This window comes from Chiloscyllium plagiosum, unplaced genomic scaffold (genome assembly GCF_037043375.1).
Source record: "Chiloscyllium plagiosum isolate Xiang-an unplaced genomic scaffold, Cpla_swu_hap1 HiC_scaffold_1, whole genome shotgun sequence".
Lineage (NCBI taxonomy): Eukaryota > Metazoa > Chordata > Chondrichthyes > Orectolobiformes > Hemiscylliidae > Chiloscyllium > Chiloscyllium plagiosum.
Window position 1 is genome coordinate 166,631,722 of NW_028270139.1, and position 20,922 is coordinate 166,652,643.

A 20,922-nucleotide genomic window follows, 5' to 3' on the forward strand; every position below is an offset into this window, starting at 1 on the left:
ACTCAATCAAATTTGTGAGACATGATTTCCCACATACAAAGCCATACTGACTACCCTTAATCAGCCCTTGCCTTTCCAAACACATGAAAATCCTGTCTCTTAGGATTCCCTCCAATAACGTGCCCACCACCGAGGTCAGGCTCATAGCTCCCTGGCTTTTCCTTACCACCTTTGTTAAATAGTGGCACCACATGAACCAACCTCCAGTCTTCCAGCACCTCACCTGTGACTACTGATTATACAAATATCTCAGCAAGAGGCCCAGCAATCACTTCTCTAGCTTCCCACAGAGTTCTCGGGTACACCTGATCAGGTCCTGGGGATTTGTTCACCTTGACGCATTTTAAGACATTCAACACTTCCTCCCCTGTGATATGGACATTTTTCAAGACGTCACCAGCTTTTTCCATATATTGTTTATCTTCCCCATGTCCTTCTCCACAGTAAACACTGATGCAAAATACTTGTTTAATATCTCCCTCTATCTCCACACATAGGCTGTCTTGCTGGTCTTTGAGGGCCCTATTCTCTCCCTAGATACCCTTTTATCTTAATGTGTTCGTGAAAACTCATTGGATTCTCCTTAATTCTATTTGCCAAAACTATCTCATGTCCCCTTTCTGCCCTCCTGATTTCCCTCTTAAGTATACTCCTGCTGCCTTTATACTCTAAGGATTCACTCGATCTCTCCTGTCTATATCTTACATATGCTTCCTTCTTTTTCTTGACCAAACCCTCAATTTCTCGTCATCCAGCATTCCCTATACCTATCAACCTTCCCTTTCACCCAAACAGGAATATACTTTCTCTGGACTCTAGCTATCTCATTTTTGATTGGTTTCCCACTTTCCAGCCATCCGTTTACCTGTGAACATCCAACCAACTCTTAAAGTTCTTGGCTAATACTGTCAAAATTGGCCTTCCTCCAAATTAGAACTTCAACTTTTAGATCCAGTCTATCCTTTTCCATCACAATTTTAAAACTAGAATTATAGCTGCTGGTCCTAAAGTGCTCCCCGACTGAAACTCAGTCAATGCCATGCCTTATTTCCCAACAGTAGGTCAAGTTTTGCACTTTCTCTAGTAGGTACACCCACATACTGAAACAGAAAATTTTTTGTACACACAAATTCCTCTCCAACTAAACCCTTAACACTATGGCAGTCCCAGTCTATGTTTGGAAAGTTAAAATTCCCGACCATAACCACCCACTTTCCTCACTTTCTCCTGTTGTCCAGATATCGTTGCATTTGGACACAGACTGCTTCAGTATCGGAGGAGTCGTGTGAGATGCTGAACATTGCACAATCCCAGCAGCAAACAACCCCACCTCTGACCTTCTGATGGATGGAAGGGCATTAATGAAGTAACTGAAGATGGTTGGGCCTAGGTCATTTCTCTGAGGAACTCCTGTTGAGATGTCCTGAAACTGAGATGACTGACCTCCAACAACCACAACCTTGTACCAGGTATGACTCCAACCAGTGGAGAGCTTTTATCAATTCTCATTGATTCCAGTTTTGCTACAGCTCCTTGAGGAGGCCTCAGATATGGCCTTGATGTCACTCTCCCCTCCCCTCTGGAATTCAGCTCTTTTGTCCATGCCTGAACCAAGGCTGTAATGAGGTCAGGAGCTGAGTGGCCCTGGCATCACTAAGCAGGGTATTGCTAAGTGCCCAAATAAACGCATGTGTATATTTCATATTACTAGCAAAGTGCTGGAGAAACTCAGCAGGTTTGGTAGCATCCGAGGAGAGAGAAACAGAGTTAACATTTCGAGTCCAACACAACTTTGTCAGAATACATTCTTCCTAAGAATATGTCAACACTGCTTGTGTTGAAGCAACCAAACCATGGGTTTCTCCAGCAGATTCTGTTTTTGTTGCCAAGTATTGCCTGTTGACATTGTGGATCCTATACTTTTCTCATTGAGAGTCGGCTGATGGGCAGTAATTGGCTGGTTGGATTTGTCCTGCTTTTTATGTACAGGACAGACTTGGACAATAGAACATAGAACAATACAGCGCAGTACAGGCCCTTCGGCCCTCGATGTTGCGCCGATCCAAGCCCACCTAACCTACACTAGCCCACTATCCTCCATATGCCTATCCAATGCCCGCTTAAATGCCCATAATGAGGGAGAGTCCACCACTGCTACTGGCAGGGCATTCCATGAACTCACGACTCGCTGAGTAAAGAACCTACCCCGAACATCTGTCCTATACCTACCCCCCCTTAATTTAAAGCTATGCCCCCTTCCAACAATATTCCAACATTGTCAGTTAGGTAACAGTGCTCTGTGCTGTAACAGCTTGGCTCGGGGAGTGGCAAGTTCTGGAGCACAAGTCTTCTGTCCCATTGCAGGAATGTTGTCACAGCTACCTCCCAACTGCAGCAGGTAGACTGGAGGAGAGCTTTGTCTTTTGATGGTTTCCTTACCACCTGCTGTAGACCGTATCTTGCAACAAAGACCTTCAGGATTCAACCAGCACTTTCAGTAGTAGTGAAATGAAAACACAAAATGTAGCAAAAATATAGCACGTCAGACAGTTTCTTTGAGAGAAATAGAGACAATAGTTTGATCGTTGACCCTTTCAGAGATGAATTAGAATTCTGCTTTTCTGAAGAAATCTCTTCACAGATACTGCCAGATCTACTGAGTTCTTGCCATGCGTTCTCTCACCTTCATTCTCATTACTATTTAGAGGAACCTATGAGGGAAGTGGTGTCTGCAGTTATCTTGTGATTGATGTCAAACCCACATACTGAGGAGACACTGAAGGACAGAAGTCTTGCCCAATTTCACTGCTCTCTTAACCTTCTCCAAACAGGAACCATCATTGTTAAGGCCCAGCCACACAGCACCAAAATTTAGAATTCCACCTACAAAGTGAGGCATCATGTAGGCGTGAGCAACTTAGAGGATGTTCAACAGCAAGGAGCTACGTTAACACAGAAGCCAGCCCTCGGCGCAAGGATAAACACATCTTCTTGCCACCCAGGGGAACAGACAATTGTCATCAAGAGCTCTGATGAAGAGTCATCTCAACTTGAAATGTTAGCTTGCTCTCTCTCCATGGATGCTGCCTGATCTGCTATGATCTCCAGCGTCTGTTGTTTTCATTAACAGCAGCAACTTGGTTTCTGCCCCTCCCCCCCAGTTTCAGGGTTACAACAGGCAACTACTTTGGTAACATAATATTTTGTGCAAAAAAAAAAGGGATCCTGTTGTGACAGTCCCACACTTTACCACCCTGGTTCCCACAGTCATCACACCACCCTCCCATTCCCACATCCATCTGCAAACTCCACCCTCCCTCTGTAAACACCCATATTCCAATCATAAAGCCAAAAAAACCTATAGTTTTTGTACACTGCTTTCTCAAGCCTTACCATCTCCTTGTAATTATTCACTGTTCCACAATCAAATATGCCATCTTTGTGCATTAAATCGTATCTGCCCTAAATCTAACCATCCCAACTGTATGTTCCCAAGAGAGGGTCATTAACATTCTCAGGTTTCCACAGCTGGAATTTGAACCCAGGTCTTCATTATTTAAAATGATATTTTATTACTCACCATCAGTAGCTGCATCTGAACTTGGACGAGCTCACATTCAGCATCTTTACAGGAGCTATCAATTTTCAGCACCTCCTGGAAAGCCTCTATGGCCTCAATGTATCTCTGCATGTGAAAGACCAGACACGGGGCTATAATGTATTCAAACACAGTTAGAAATGACAACATGATACTGACATCAGTGCAGGGAATTTCTGACTCAGCAGATGGCATGAGCTGCTGGAGGAGAAGAAGTCTCCGTTTAAGACGCTGCAAGGAATCGTTAGTGTAGAGTCCTGGTACTGAACCAGTAACGCAAATGTACATGAGTTTAAGGCTGACCCTGAAAATCAAACACTTCAATTTAGCAAATCTGCTAGTTTACAGACTGGCCGGGCAGGGAAATCATCACAAGGCTCTCAGATTGCAGTGCCCGTTTAAGTACTTAATGAATGTCCTTCAGAGAAGAGAACCTGCCCTCTTTACCTAATCCAAGCTACAAACAACAGCAGGCCCACAAGACTACAGAGAGCTCACACCTTCAGGTATGAGCAATGAGGGATGAGTAATCAGTGGCAATACGCCTCACTTCAGAAGAATTCAACACAAACAGCCTTCCTCACGGAGACACTTTCAGACAGTTAAAGAGAACATTACATCCAAGACCATGAAGATTGAGAAATAGCTGGGGCTTCAAATTCCAATAAGTTAGAGTGAGGATATTGTTAAAGCTGGAGAGGGTTTCCAGGAATGGAGGGCTTGAGTTAGAACAGAAAGCTGGGTAGGCTGGGACGTTTTGCCACTGGAAGGTTGGAGTTGACAGGTGACCTTATTGAGGTTTATAAAATCATGAGGGACATAGATAAGGTGAATGGTAAGTGCCTTTCCTTAGAGTGGAGAATTTCAAGAGTAGGGAGCATACTTTTATGGTAAGAGGAGTTTTTTTTTTAAAAAAAGAGACATGAGGGGCAACTTTGCTTCCATGGAGTGGTTCATGTGTGGAATGAACTTCCAGAAAAAGTGGCAGATGCAGGTAGTGACAATATTTGAAAGATATTTAGATAATTACACAAATAAGAAATGTTTGGAGAGATATGGACAAAGTGCAAGCAGGTGGGACTAGTTTAGTTTCTGGTTGGTGTAGGCTGATTGTATCAAAGGGTCTGTTTCGGTGCTGTATGACTCGATAACTTACCTGGCAGTTTTCAAAGGAAGAGCCATGAGCAGTGGCCAGAACTGATGAAACACAGGTGACAGGATATGGAAACATAGCAACAATTCGAAGGAAAGGGGCTTGCATGGGGAGCAGAAAGGGGGGCAAGTCCCCTCAATAGCACGGATACAAAACAATGGCAAAGCAGCATTCACCAAAACAAACAGAATTAACCCCATAAATCGTAACAGACAAAATTTCAGAGCATTTTACCTTAACTCCAGCTAATGCTCTAGCTTTCCTGAAGTATCCTTTAGGCCAGGATGGATTCAGATTCACTGCTATTTGAGCATCACTCAGTGCTCGACTATATTGCTTTAATCTCTCATAGCAGTAGGAACGGTTTCCAAACAGTCTGTAAACAATAAACAAACGAAAATTACATAACAAAGGTACAGTATGGGATTACAGACAGAGTAAAGCTCACTGCCCCATCAAGCACTCCCAGGTATTGTGGGTAAATCACAAAGTTATTTTTAATCCAGCTATATATAAAGAAATCTCTCAGATATTCAGGTACTGAAACAATGATTTAAACTTTATTACGCATAGCAACCAAATATTCGACCCCTCAACTTAGCTATCAACAATTAATGGTCAAATCTTGCAAAGGCTTAAAATTCATAGATCTGAACAGCACAGATACAGACCCTTCAGGTTAACTTGTCCATGCTGACCAGATATCCTAAATTAGTCTACTCCTGTTTGTCAACAGTTGGCCCATATCCCTCCAAATCCTTCCTCTTCATATACCTATCCAGATGCCTTTTAAAAGGTTGTCACCATACCAGCCTCCACCTTCTCTGCCAGCTCATTCTGTACCAAACTCTGTGTGGTCCATTTTATATCTTTCCCCTCTCACTTTAAACCCATGCTGTCTAGTTCTGGACTCCCCCACCCCAGGGAAAAGACCTTGTTCATTTACTCTATCCATGCCCCCCATAATTTTATAAACCTCGATGAGGTCACCCCTCAGCCTCCCATGCTCCAGGGAAAACAGCCCCAGCCTGTTCAGCCTCTCTTTGTAGCACAAATCCTCCAGCCCCACCAACGTCCTTGTAAATCTTTTCTGAACCCTTTCAAGTTTCACAACATCCTTCCTACAGATGGGAGACCAGAACTGAATGCAATATTCCAAAACTGGCCGAACCAATGTCCTGTACAGCTGCAACATGATCCCCCCCAACTCCTATACTCAGCGCACTGACCAATAAAAGGAAAGCATACCAAATGCATTTTTCACTATCCTATCTGGGGGGGGGGGGGGGGGGGGGGCGTGGGGTGCAGTTTTACACCTCCTGCAGTGGCAAGGGAAGGTGCCAAGTGTGGACGGTGGGTTGATGGGGTGGCATGGACCTAACGAGGGAGTCGTAGAGGGAATGGTTTCTGCAGAATGCAGATACGGGATGGGGAAATCTCTCTGGTGGTGTCCTGAATGTCCATCTTCCTTCCCACCTACTCCGCCCTACCCTGCCCTCCAACCTATCACCATCACGACCCCCTCCCCCAACCTGCACCTACCTATCACCTTTCCGGGTAGTTTAGGCTGAGGTTAGAAACATGAAAGGAGAGGTCACCCTGTCGGGAGTTTTCTACAGGCCTCCGAATTGTTCCAGGGAAATAGAGTGTAGGATAGCAAAGATGATTCTCAATAGGAGCGAATGTAACAGGGTAGTGGTTATGGGGGACTTTAACTTCCCCAATGTTGACTGGGAATACTATAGTTCAAGTAGTTTAGATGGGTCAGTTTTTGTCCAATGTGTGCAGGAGGGTACCCTGACACAGTATGTAGACAGGCCAACAAGGGAAGACATTGGATTGGGTACTGGGGAATGAACCCAGCCAGGTGTTAGTTTTGGAGGTAGGTGAGCACATTGGCGATAGTGACCATAATTCGGTTATGTTTACAATAGCAATGGGCAGGGATAGGTACATACTGCAGGGAAAGAGGTATAACTGGGGGAAAGGCAATTATGAAGTGATTAGGCAAGACTGAGGGTGCATTGGATGGGGGAGGAAACTGCAGGGGATGGACATGTGGAGCTTATTCAAGGAACAGCTACCACGGGTCCTTGACAAGTATATACCCATCAGGCAGGGAGTTAGTTGTCGAACGAGGGGGCTGTGGTTTATTAAAGAAGTTGAAGCTCTTGTCAAGAGGAAGGAGGCAGCTTATGTGAGGATGAGGCGTGAAGGCTCAGTTAGGGAGCTTGAGAGTTATAAGTTAGCCAGAAAAGATCTAAAGAGAGTGCTAAGAAGAGTTAGGAGGGGACATGAGAAGTTGTTGGCAGATAGGATCAAGGAAAACCCTAAAGTCTTCTATAGCTATATCAGGAATAAAAGAATAACTAAAGTAAGATTAGGACCAAAGATAGTAGTGGGAAGTTGTGTGTGGAATCTGAGGACATAGGGAAAGCGCTTAATTAATACTTTTCGTCAGTATTCACATTAGAAAAGGGCAATGTTAGTGAGAATACGGAGATACGGGCTACTAGATTAGATGGTTTTGAGGTTGACAAAGAGGAGGTTTTAGCAATTTTGGAAGATCTGAATATAGATTAGACCCCTGGGCCGGATGGGATTAATCCTAGGATTCTCTGGAAAGCCAGGGAGGAAATTACAGAGCCTTTGGCTTTGATCTTTATATCGTCATTGTCGACAGGAGTAGTGCCTGAAGACTGGAGGATAGCAAATGCTGTTCTGTTGTTTAAGAAGGGGGGTCGGGACAACCCTGTTAATTATGGGGTTGTGGGTAAGGTGTTGGAAAAGGTTAGAAGAGATAGGATTTATAATCATCTGGAAAGGAATAATTTGATTAGAGATAATCAACACTGTTTGTGAATGCCTCACTAACCTTAGAGTTCTTTGAGAAGGTGACCAAACAGGTGGATGAGGGTAAAGCAGTTGATAAGGTGTATATGGACTTAAGCAAGGTGTTTGATAAGGTTCCACATGGTAGGCTATTGCACAAAGCACGGAGTTTCGGGATTGAAGGTGTTTAGCGGTTTGGATCAGAAATTGGCTAGCTGAAAGAAGACAGAGGGTGGTGGTTGATGGGAAATGTTCATCCTGGAGCTCAGTTACCAGTGGTATACCGCAAGGATCTGTTCTGGGGCCACTGCTGTTGTCATTTTTATAAATGACCTGGATGAGGGCATAGAAGGATGGGTTAGTAACTTGCAGATGACAGTAAGGTTGGCAGAGTTGTGGATAGTGCCGAAGGATGTTGTGGGTTACAGAAAGACATAGATAAGACGCAGAGTTGAGCTAAGAAATGGCAAACAGTTTAATGTGGAAAAGTGTGAGGTAGTTCATTCTGGAAATAGTAACAGGAATGCAGAGTACTGGGCTAATGGTAAAATTCTTGGTAGTGTAGACAAACAGAGATCGCGGTGTGCTGGTGCATAAATCCCTGCAAGTTGCCACCCAGGTTGATAGGGTTATTAAGGAGGCATATGGTGTGTTGGCGTTTATTGGTCGGGGGAATTGAGTTTCAGAGCCATGAGGTCATGCTTTAGCGGTACAAGACACTGGTAAAACCACTCCTGGAGTATTGCATGCAGTTCTGGTCACCGCATTATAGGAAGGATGTGGAAGCTTTGAAAGGGTTCAAAGGAGATTTACCAGGATGTTGCCTGGTATGGAGGGAAGGTCTCATGAGGAAAGGCTGAGGGACCGGAGGCTGTTTTCGTTACAGAGATGAAGGTTCAGAGGTGGCTTAATCAAGACGTATAAGATAATCAGAGGGTGAGATCAGGTGGACAGGGAAAGCCTTTTTCCTTGGATGGTGAAGGCTAACATGAGGGGACAGCTTTAAATGGAGGGGTGACAGATTAAGGACAGATATCGAGGTAGTTTCTTTACCCAGAGTAGGAGGGGCATGGAACTACCTGCAACAGTAGCAACTTGCCGACATTAAGTGCATTTAATTGGGCAATGGACAGTTCCAGTAGGATAATAATGGAATGGTGTCGGTTAGATGGGCATCAGATTATTTTCACAGGTGGTGCAGAGGGCTCAAGGGCCTGTACTGCGCTGTTTATGTAAATGACTGCAAGTCTGCAACTGGCTTCCTTATCAAAAGTAATTTATCTGTTTCTTGCTACATTTGGAGACACAGCTTTCGACAATTAACTCCTTCAATGCTTCTGAAGGGTAAACTTTGTCCTCCTTGGCCATAAAACATCCAGTTTATCAGGCAGGTGTCAAAGCAATTTTGTTTATATAAATCTGACCAAGATACAGCTGATTCCTCCAGTCTGTGCAACAGCTTTTGTTCCTGAACAGTTCCAGACAGAGTTATTGCTGTGTGACAGGTCATTTCTTTGATGATTCATTCACAGGTATAGCACGCAAACAGACCCTTCAGTCCAACCCGTCCATGCCGGCCAGATATCCCAACCTAATCTAGTCCCATCTGCAAGCACCTGGCCCATATTCCTCCAAACCCTTCCTATTCATATACCCATCCAAATGCCTTTTAAATACTGTAATTAGCCTCCACCACTTCCTCTGGCAGCTCATTCCATACACGCATCACCCTCTGTGTGAAAAAGTTGCCCCTTAGGTCTGTTTTATATCTTTCCCCTCTCACCCTAAACCTATGGCCTCTAGTTCTCCATGAACAGTTATTTAAGTTCCGAAATCTACAATGTCACAGAGGACAGGTGGGGAAGATATTTCCCTTCACATTGTGACATTAATGCATCTTACCTCAAGTCTCAGCAATCACCATTTACATTAACTGATATTTCGATGGGACAGATTTGATGAAAGCCCACTATTTCACGTGAAAGGTTTTAACTTATTGATGGAAGACAAATATTTAAGTCATCGTTGTCAACAACGACGACAACGACAACATATTGTTGAATTGAGAAATAACACTGAATAGATTCAGGGGCCACTTGGCTTAGTGGCAATACTCTTGCCTGTGTCCAAAGTACATGGGCTTTACATAGAATTTTACTGAAATACTCAATTGCCATTCTGCCAGCTAGATATGAAAGATCCCAGACTGTATTTCGGAGTGGAGGAACGGAATTTGGCCAGTGTTCAACTCAATATTCACTTTTCAACCAACATCACTAAAGATTATCTGGTCATTAACCCATTACTGCTCATACGAGCTTACCACACACAAAATGGTCACTGCATTTCCTGGCTGCCGAGATTTCAAAATTATTTCACTGACCTACTTACTGTGGGACAGGTTGCATTTCTTAAAGGCACGATACAAATCCAAATGCTTCCCTTCTTCTTACAAGCTTCTTAGCAACAGAATAAGACAGGAACCAAATCACTTGCCATCCACTCTCTTTCCAACAAAATATTGAAACTTGCCCTCTTACCTATATTCTTTTGGATCATATTTAATTGCTTCTGTAAAATATTCCACCGCATCTTCATAGCGCCCCTCATTAGCCATACTATTTCCTTGTACTGTGGAGAAATAAAGCAACCGTCAGTTTCATTGTATCAGCACACAAACACTGCCAGAGCAATAAAGAGTCATTCAGCCCACCTGAGCTACTCTCATACAAACCCATGGCTTATAAACCCAGTCTGAACTCTCCTCCCACTGAGTCACATTTGGATCCAAAGGGTAATGGTTGACAGATGTTTTTGCAAATGGAAGGCTGTTTCCAACGGGGTTCCACAGGGCTTGGTACTGAGTCCCTTGTTTTCAGAATTTGTCAATGATTTAGATTTAATGATCAGAACCCGGAGGAAATCCACGCAGACACGGGGAGAATGTGCTAACTCCACACAGACAGTTGCCTGAGGCGGGAATTGAACCCGGGTCTCTGGCATGAATAAATGATTTGCAGATGACATGCAAATTGACCATACTGTTGATAGTAAGAAACCTGCAGTTTGCAGGAAGATATCAAAAGCATTGCCACTCCAACTTACAGCCTCCCAGTTCACACCAGCCCTACCCAGAAACCTGTATTCACCTTCCAGATTCCAATCTGATACCAGAACTCAAGGGGTGTGTGGGTTCTGATGCTGTAAACTTGGGCTGCGATTAGATTAGATTAGATTACTTACGCGTGGAAACAGGCCCTTCGGCCCAACAAGCCCACACCAACCCTCCGATAAGCAACCCACCCAGACCCATTCCTACATTTACCGCTTCACCTAACACTACGGGCAATTTAGCATGGCCAATTCACCTAACCAGCACATTTTTGACTGTGGGAGGAAACCGGAGCACCCGGAGGAAACCCACGCAGACACGGGGAGAATGTGCAAACTCCACACAGACAGTCGCCTGAGGTGGGAATTGAACCCGGGTCTCTGGCACTGTGAGGCAGCAGTGCTAACCACTGTGCCACCGTGTTGCCCATGTTATTATAATATATAATTCGCTCCAATGCCAGTCACCTCTGCAGCGTCGTTTACACTGAGGGGACAGGAGAGGGAGGAAGAATTTTTTTTAATAAGATATGGATTGTAACAGCATGTTACAATCTGCAAATGGGAGTCTGAAGAAAACTAGCAGTCTTTGAAGAGGTTTGCAAGGATGAAAAGCAGAAAGTAACTCTCAAAAACACAGACAAAGGATTTTATCGGGATCAGTGGAGGGGAGAGAGAGAGAGAGAGAGAGAGAGAGAGTGGGCGTGAGAGCAAGAGAGAGCGAGAGAAATCACCCATGTACACAAAGACATGAATTCTCAGGTCTTCTCTCGAACAGCAGATTCTAAAGGAATTATATAGTCACTTGCAAAGAGCAGCATCCAAATAAGGCAACATCTGTATTGATTGCAAAGGTCAATGAGCAAGCATCAACAGTAAAGATTAAGCATCTGGCATTACACAACAGATGTTCCTCACCTCAATAACTGGCATTACACAATGGATGTTCCTCACCTCATTAACCCACTACCCTTGCCTCCAGCATCTCACTGTTTACTGCAAGTTATCTGATCAGTCATGCTTGCTGAGCCTTTGTTACACATCCCGAACCTTAACTCTCTCCCTACTTGCTCATACCTTACACACATTCTCATTCCCTCCTTTTATCATTTCATGATAACCACCTAGATGACACCATCACCTTTTTCATAAGAATCTGACACTCAGCACTTAAGCAAGTTATTGACACATAGCATACGATGATTATAACAACAAAAATTACTCGTCCATGCACTAGATAGAATCTGCAGGATGCTCCCATGTGGAAAAAAACAATCATCAGGTAAAGTTCTTTAATCCACAGTCCTTAGTAACCACTCCACCCCCTCCAAGTCGAGTGGAAATGAGCCAGTTATCCAAAATCTCCATCAGTAAAGTCCAACCTTTAAACAAAATCCAGTCTGTCCTTCTGCATCACTCCACAGGGAAATTGGAATCCTTGGATAAGGGCATTTAAATACTTAACAAAACTGACAAGACTGCCATCCTTGCAGAGATGCTTCAGATGGAGGATACCAGTGCATCCGAGCATGAAGTGCAGCAGCAGCAGGGTAGGTGAACGCAGCATTTTTTGCTGCTTCTGCTCCCACTCTCCTGTCAAATGTACCAAAGCCAACTGGCTGTTGTGATGTTAGCTTGATCAGTAAGCCTTCATATCCCTTTAAAGGGTCAAAAGAGAAGGTAGAGGTCATGTGGCTTAATGTCCGTAGGAAGACCACTGACAAAAAGCGCACCGACCTCTTGACCTTTGTTAGCTTCTACACTTTTCATGCTCACAACTGGGGAGCTGACTGAATCCACTGGATCAGGTTGTGGAGGGGTGGGCAGTGGTCCGAAGGCATGCTTTACCTGTGAATGGAGAAACTTTGGAGACAATGTGAGCTGCTCAAAGTTGCTTTGAATTTCCTGTTTCCTTCCTTGCCAAGGTGGTTATCAGTATGAAGACAGTCACACATTTAACTACACTAAATTGCATCTACCTATTTCAACACCCTCAATCATCTTGAAGTCTGTTACCCTGTTCACTATTTGACATTATCAAGTCTAACACAACCACCTGATGAAGGAGCGTCGCTCCGAAAGCTAGTGCTTCCAATTAAACCTGTTGGACTATAACATGGTGTTGTGTGATTTTTAACCTTAAACAATCCACAAACTTTAAAATTGCACTGCCTAAACAAGTATCATTTATAAACGACAATCAATGGTCCTAAAACCCAACTCTCTGGGGACCCCACTCAGGTTATTCAAAAATTATTTTCCTTTGACAAATTAATACTTGGGGCCAATGTGAAATCTGTTGCTGGAAAAGCACAGCAGGTCAGGCAGCATCCAGGGAACAGGAGAATCGACGTTTCGGGCATTAGCCCTTCCTGAAGAAGGGCTAATGCCCGAAACGTCGATTCTCCTGTTCCCTGGATGCTGCCTGACCTGCTGTGCTTTTCCAGCAACACATTTCCATCTCTGATCTCCAGCATCTGCAGACCTCACTTTCTCCCCAATGTGAAATCTGTCAGGAAAAGTATTTGAAAAATCTGGAACAGCAAGAAACCTGTTTCCTGTGCTTTAGCCATTAAAGAGGCCGTTTCAGTTCAGATTTACATCTCAAATATTTGAGGGAAACAAATGCAGAATATCTTAAAGATTGTTCTCCAAATGAACAGTTGGAACTAGTGGTTACAGACCTGTAACTGTACAACTCGGATAGAGATCAGCATTCTTTGAATATATGAAGGGGGTCAATGATGTCTTAACAAGAATTGACAGAACTGAACAGCTCAGCGTCAAGTTCTAATATTCTCTCAAATCTTAAATCGTAAAAATTAAAATGCACTCTTATTTTTATGAACACACTGCATTAAAAACACAGCAGCAAATATATTATAAAACAATACTGTCATCTGGCTCAAGCATGACCACTGACAATTGTTTCTGGAACCAGGCATTGTAGAATTTCAAACAAATCAGGGGCCCAAGGCCCTCAATCAATTTATTTTAACGTTACATGTTTGATCATTTTAAAAAGATCCTAATGCTGTAAAATATTAATGTAAAAACAAAATAGGCCCTATTACGTAGCCCACAAAACACACTGGATTGAGAGCCGAATTCAAACAGTCAAAATAGGCAAACAAATATTTAAATACTTCAGGATGGCATAATTTATATTGAAACTTCCTTTTTCGAGCCAAGTATTAGTACAACCTTAATTTCAACATTTTTCATTTTTTTCGTATCCGCTCGATGAAATTACACCTATTAAAAGAGAAAACCTTTGTAGCAGACCACACAGTGCCGCAGTCCTAGCCACTCCCCTCCCACAGAAGGAGTCGCAGAGTAGAGTTCACAGCCCAGAAACTAAGACTCCCACAATAAAAACCTGGACAAAGCTTTCCCGTCAGTCAACGTATTTCACTATCGGGACCCGAGTGGACCGGCTCCACTTTCTCCCCCTTTTCCCAGTGATGCCATATTGTCCTAAAAGTCCTTCTAAGGGGACATGTGGAGGATAAAGGTGTTAACTTTAAGTACCACCAAATTTTGTTTAGATATTTATCTTTGAAGTTCCTGGTTTCTAACTTGTTTTAATGCTCCAGAGCCTCAAACCTAGTGTCTGCAGTACTCCAAATTCCTTTTTCCAGGGGACTTTAACCCCCTTTTACCAAGGGGACTCAAACCCCTTTCTCACTGGGATTCAGACCCCTTTTCTTACTCTGTGTCCAGGGACTCAAACCCCAATTAAAACCCGGGGGGACCCGAGCCAGTTTGTCAGTGCGTTTACCAAACTGTGTCTCTCGACTGAACTAATTACTGTTTGAGGAGTCCGTAGAATAGAAAGCGATTGAATGTCGGACCGTTTCCGACACTAGAAATATCGAAAGGGACCAAGGTTTAAAATCTTACCTCCTGGGCCCATCCATCTCGAGATACCAGTGTTCCGGGCAATCACTGACACAGTCTGATAACTACTGATTTGGAATCCTGCCTGGCTCACCATATTGTCTTGCTGTTTCCCTATCCCCCTGAGCAAACACTCAGACACACAGCTCTACCTTCTTCACTTTTATTCTGAGCCAGAGAGAGAGAGAGACAGCGATTACCCATGTACACAAAGACATGAGTTCTCCAACTTCTTTCAAACAGCAGATTCTTAAGGAATTATACAATCACTTGCAGAGAGCAACATCCAAATAAGACAACATCTATATTGATTGGGTGACCGTTACAATCAGTGAGCATCAACAGTAAAGATTAAGCCATGTGGCATTACACAATGGATGTTCTTTACCACGTTAAAACACTACCCCTTGCCTCCAACACCTCATTGTTTACTGCAAGTTCTTATCTGGTCAAAGTCATTCTAGCTGAGTCTTTGTCCCACAACCCTAAACTGAACTCTTTCCCTACTTGCTCATACATTATACACATTCTCCAAACAAGGCTGAACAGCAATTAGACCACAAACAGCAATTAGACCACAAACAGCAATTAGACCACAAACAGGAAGTCCAAGGAAATGAGAGACATCGGCCCTTTTCAATCACCTGCATCAGGACCCCTGATGCCCCAATAATACTCTGAAGAGCTGTGTGGCCTTGTCCTGTCTGTGTATGAATGTGTACCCACTTGGAATAGAGAGAGATATAGGGGATATAGTTTATCCCTGCAAGATTAAATTGACAAAAACTTATTGTCAAAAACAATTGCCTTTAATGAAAGTATTATTTTGGGGTTTATTGGACAAAATTGGTGAATATTGCACTTATCTAGAATGAAAGAAAAGGGTAAAGTCACCAGAATCCAACTAGACAATAGGGGTGCTATCTCATTAGAGAGAGATGACTGGTTTAACCTGACATCACCACAGCTCAGGCAAGGGGAGAAATTGAGAGGACAGCCCTCATGGTAACCTTAGCTGGTTCAGGAATTGAACCCACCCTGCTGCCAATGCTCTGTATTGCCAACCAGCCTTCCAGCCAACTGAGCTTTTTGGTGATTAAGACAATTACACTTTTGCCACAACTTGAATTCCACTCCTCCTATCAAAGTCGTACAGAGCGTCAGTGAGCCTTCATCCAGCCTGAGAGAGACTGGCTTGATGTTAGGAAACCTTCACTCTTCACAAAATACACACTCAGCATCAGCAAATCTTCAATGCATCGCATCATCTTCCATGAAACACTGTTCCAATGTCAGTGAACCTTCAACTTCGATTATTCTCCCAATTTCAGTTAACCTTCTCCCGAGATTTCCTTTGTAAAATATCAAATCTTCTGGAGGGTCAGAAATGTTAACTTTGATTTCTCTTCACAGATGCTGCCAGACCTGCTGAGTTTTTCCAGCAACTTCTGTTTTTGTTTCTGATTTACAGCATTACGCAGTTCCTTCAGTTTTTATCAAATCTTCAAGCACTTTTGAACATCTCACCCATTAATACTGGATCATCAGCTTTCTTGTGAGAAGTATTCTTCCAATGTCAGTGGATCTTCAAATTCCAGCTCTCATCCCTTCGGAACACTTTTTGATTAATTCCTACAGTGTGGAAACAGGTCCTTCGGCCCAACCAGTCCACACCGATCCTCCGAAGAGCAACCCATCCAGAACCATTTCCCTCTGACTAATGCACCGAACGCTATGGGCAATTTAGCATGGCCAATTCACCTGACCTGCACATCTTTGGACTGTGGGAGGAAACCGGAGCACCCGGAGGAAACCCACACAGACACAGGGAGAATGTGCAAACTCCACACAGACAGTCGCCCATGGCTAGAATCGAACCTGGGGCCCTGGTGCTGTGAGGCAGCATGCTAACCACTGAGCCACCGTGTTTGTCAATGACTTTCAGCCCACAAGAATACAACGTATCAGTGTGAGTTCAGGTCACACACTGACAACAAATGATTCCTACAAATGGTCTTGACTTACCTGCCAAGTTATAAATCTTGTCACTCAAAGCGTTGGGGTCCGTAGTTTGCTGAGAAGGGCAGAAATAACAAGCAATGAAAACATGACTGCACAATTTACATTAACACAGCACTTAATCACCGTGAAAGATGTTGAACAGCATTGTACAATGGAATACTTGACATAATGACCAAGATAAGGAAATGCCATTCCAGACGCAGTGAGACTTCACAAATACAAAATAGTACCAGTAAGAACAATTAAAAAAATTAAGGAAAATAAAAATCCAAGTACCATCACAACACTTACTGATTGCTTGAAACACTACAGCATACAAGGCTACGGGCAAAGTGTTGGGAAATTGGATTAGAGTATTGACGACTGGTTGAAGGGCCCTTTCAGTGCTGTAATACGTCATGACTCAGAAAATGCTCAAATTCGCAGCTGGAAGTAGTTCAGAAATAAGCAGCGCTGGAGTTTGTTTACTGGGGCTTATTTGTGCAACAATGATCAGAATATTCCTCACCTCTACTTTCTTTTCTCCTTTTTTCTTCTCAGTCTCCTTCTTCTCAACTTTAGGTTTTATGTTCATTTTACGTTTCATTTGGGTGACAGCTTTTGAAACAAAAGAACTGTTCATATCTAACTCATCCTGAAAGAAGGACAGACTGTGTCAACAGGAGCTTGTTCGAAAACCCACAGACCACACTCCAAACCCTCTTCCCATTCCGATATAAATTAGACAAGTGGAAAAGCAGATTCCTTTCTCCCTTGCTAACTAGATCAGCAGTTTGATAGAACAAATGTGCCAAAGGCAGGAACAGAAGTGTCTCCATTAAAGCAGCACAGCAACACCTCAAGGGCAACAGCAGACAGCTTCCTCACTCAAAACGTGACCAAATTACTGGAAGGACAATGGAAAGGAAGCAGACAGTAATTACATTTTTAAAAATGCAATGCTGGAAAGGAGGGACTGCACGGGGATGTGGCAAGGGAGCAGTGGTGATGACAAAGGGCTGGGGGAAAGTGAAAGTATTGAATGAGTACATACACACCCAAGGTGTTGCTGGCTTTATCTGCCTATCTGTGCTGCAGACTTTCAGATTCACTGAAGAGAGGGCCACACCAGCATATATGTAAGAGAAAGAAACAATAGATCCTGAAGGAGATCTGCCACCATGCCCCAAACAAACAGGATGGATGGGGCGGGGGGGGGGGGGGGGGGGGGGGGGAATTCGGGTGAAATTTCAATCCCTTAGCCCATCACTATAAAGCCACCGCAGCTCATTCCCCACCAGCTGGTGCGCTGCAAAGCTCAGATGCTTACCTCTGATATATACACTGATTTATCGATTGCGTTCTCATCCTCACTCACTACAGCAGTAACTTTCACACTATTCTCATTTTTACTGTCAGTTGTGTCGGAGCTCTGCTCTTTGCCCGCTGAAGCCCCTTTCTCAGGTAACACAGCAAGACCACGTTTAATATTTCCACTCACTTCTTTATCATCCTCCTCTCCGTCGCTACAACTTTCTTTCTTTGACAGAACTTTCTGCAGGCAGAACAGACAACACCAGATAAAACATTGGCTGTACACGAGTTTTTTCTTTATCCATCTGGGGTGTGGGTGTCGATGGGCCAGCGTTTATTGCCCGTCCCTAGTTGCTCCTTGGGAAGGTGGGGGTGAGCTGCCCTTTTTGAACCACGGGAGCCCATGTGCTGCCGTTAGGGAGGGAATTCCAGGATTTTGAACTCGTGAAGAACGGCAATATATTTCTGAGAATGGTGAGTGGTTTGGAAGGGAACTTGAAGATGGTGATGTCTCCATGTATCTGATACATGGTAGTGGATGTGTGTTTGGAAGGTGTTAAGGAGCCTCGAATTTCTGCAGTGCGTTTTGTAGATAGTACACACTGCTGCTACTGAGCGTCGGTGGTGGAAGGAGTCAATGTTTGTGGTGCCAATCAAGTGGGCTGCTTTGTCCTGGATTAGATTAGATTCTCTACAGAATGGCAACAGGCCCATCGGCCCAACAAGTCCACACCGTCCCTCCAAAGAGTAACGCACCCAGACCCATTCCCCTACCCTATATTCATCCCTGATGAATGCACCTAACACTACGGGCAATTTAGCATGGCCAATTCACCTGACCTGCACATCTTTGGACTGTGGAGGAAACCGGAGCACCCGGAGGAAATCCACGCAGACACGGGGAGAACGTGCAAACTCCACACAGACAGTTGCCCAAGGCTGGAATCGAACCTGGGTCCCTGGCGCTGTGAGGCAGCAGTGCTAACCGCTGAGCCACCATGCCACCCAAATGGTATCAAGCTTGAGTATTGTTGGAGGTGCACTCATGCAGGCAAGTGTCGAGTATTCCGTCAAACACCTGACTTGTGCCTTGTAGATGGTGGGCATGCTTTGGAGAGTCAGGAGGTAAATTGACTTGCTCTTGTAGCCACTGTACGTAGATGGCCATTGTCTGGCATGTGTGTGGCACAAATGTGACTTGTCATTTCTCAGGTTCTTGCCCAGGTCTTGGTACATTTGAACAGGAGTTCCTTCAGAATTTGGAGGAATTGCAAATGGTGCTGAACATCTTCAAATCATCAGCAAACATCCCAAATTATGACCTTAAGATGGAAAGATCAAAACTCTTGAAAACAAGTAGGGCCAGATGGGGGCTACCACATCACAGTCTTGAGATGAGGAGAAGCCATTTTAGGCAGAAAAGGAGAAATTTCTTCAGAGGACTGGGAACCTGTGGAATTCTCTACACAAAATCCTTTTGAATTCTAATTTATTCATAGAATGTGAGCATCACTCTGTAGAAAAGCATTTATTGCCCATCCCTATGTTGCTGTGGGATTAGGGAGAGTGTGGCACTGGACAAAGCACAGCAGGTCAGTATCTGAGGTGCAACAGAATCGACATTTCAGGAAGGACTCTTCATCAGGACTGGTCCAGAGTCACATTTAAGCCAGACTGGGTAATGGTGGCAAAATACACAGTCTCTTCCCTGGGTTTGGGGAGTCCAGAACTAGAGGGCATAGGTTTAGGGTGAGAGGGGAAAGATATAAAAGAGACCTAAGGGGCAACCTTTTCACGCAGAGGGTGGTACGTGTATGGAATGAGCTGCCAGAGGAAGTGGTGGAGGCTGGTACAATTGCAACATTTAAGAGGCATTTGGATGGGTATATGAATAGGAGGGGTTTGGAGGGATATGGGCCGGGTGACGGCAGGTGGGACTAGATTGGGTTGGGATATCTGGTCGACATGGACGGGTTGGACTGAAGGGTCTGTTTCCATGCTGTACATCTCTATGACTCTAAAGGCTGCTCATGAACCAGATGGGTTTCTAACAACAAATGACATTAGTTACATGATCGTCATAAGGCCATCTTTTTATCCAGACTTATTACTGAATTTAAATTTCACCATCTAGCAGGGTGGGATTCAAACCAGTGTCCCCAAGTCATGAGCCTGGGGTTATGCCTGTTGAAGAGCTAATGCCCGAAACATCAACTCTCCTGCTCCTTGGATGCTGCCTGACCTGATGTGTTTTTCCAGCACCACGCTTTTCGACTGACTCTCCAGCATCTGCTGTCCTAACCTTTTTGCTCGTCTGAATGAGGAGTCCAATAATAGAATGACTATGCCATCATCTGACCCAAATGCATGTGAACATTCAATGGTTCAGCAAATTCACAGCTAAGATCGAATATACTTAGAGACGAAGGGGATAGGACAGGAAGGTGCAGCAGCTATAACCTACTAATTGCTATGTTAAATACCAGCAAAAACACTAGGACAGTGCTGGCTCAGTCGCGTACAGTTTTAACCGAATATAGAAGGGAGAAGCTTAGCACAGTCAATGAACACTTCCTCAAATATAACAGGAACGTGTTCTTACCTTATCATTAACATTCTCTCCAAATTTATTCTCGCTTCTATTTTCTTTTTCTAATTTCTGTTGCCGCCTTCTCTCTTTCTGTCTCTGAAGGAAATTAAGTCAACACCCATCACCTAACATTATTCGTGAAGTGCAGGACGACGACAAAACGAATTTCCACTAAACATGAATCATGGTATCATCGAGAAGAGTTAATGCTGCAGTATTCAGGTATGTCGACATAGCAACAATGAAGTGGAAAAAAAATCAAGGACTTAAATCAAGGACTGTGACATGGGACACAGAGCAATGACAGCAAACCCAGTTAAACACAGGTACCTGGGGCAGAGATCATAGACAGGTATCCTATTTAAACACAGATACCTGGGGCAGAGATCACAGACAGGTATCCTATTTAACTCCTATTATGGA

The 20,922-nt window shown here is 43.9% G+C and overlaps 1 protein-coding gene across 5 annotated transcripts in view; it reads right to left on the reverse strand.

The window, feature by feature from the left end:
- LOC122548805 (tetratricopeptide repeat protein 31-like) overlaps nt 1–20,922 on the reverse strand; it is a 111,056-nt gene that overhangs the window by 60,028 nt on the left and 30,106 nt on the right. For 3 of the 5 annotated variants that reach the window (XM_043687717.2, XM_043687805.2, XM_043688061.2), the window contains 7 exons: nt 20,512–20,595; nt 17,926–18,150; nt 17,125–17,250; nt 16,620–16,668; nt 10,124–10,214; nt 4,986–5,127; nt 3,581–3,685 (listed from right to left, as the gene is read on the reverse strand). In XM_043687717.2, coding sequence (XP_043543652.1) covers nt 3,581–3,685; nt 4,986–5,127; nt 10,124–10,214; nt 16,620–16,668; nt 17,125–17,250; nt 17,926–18,150; nt 20,512–20,595 — 822 coding nt within the window. The remainder of the gene's footprint in view (nt 1–3,580; nt 3,686–4,985; nt 5,128–10,123; nt 10,215–16,619; nt 16,669–17,124; nt 17,251–17,925; nt 18,151–20,511; nt 20,596–20,922) is intronic. The other 2 variants (XM_087992048.1, XM_087992054.1) reach the window with 2 other exon arrangements.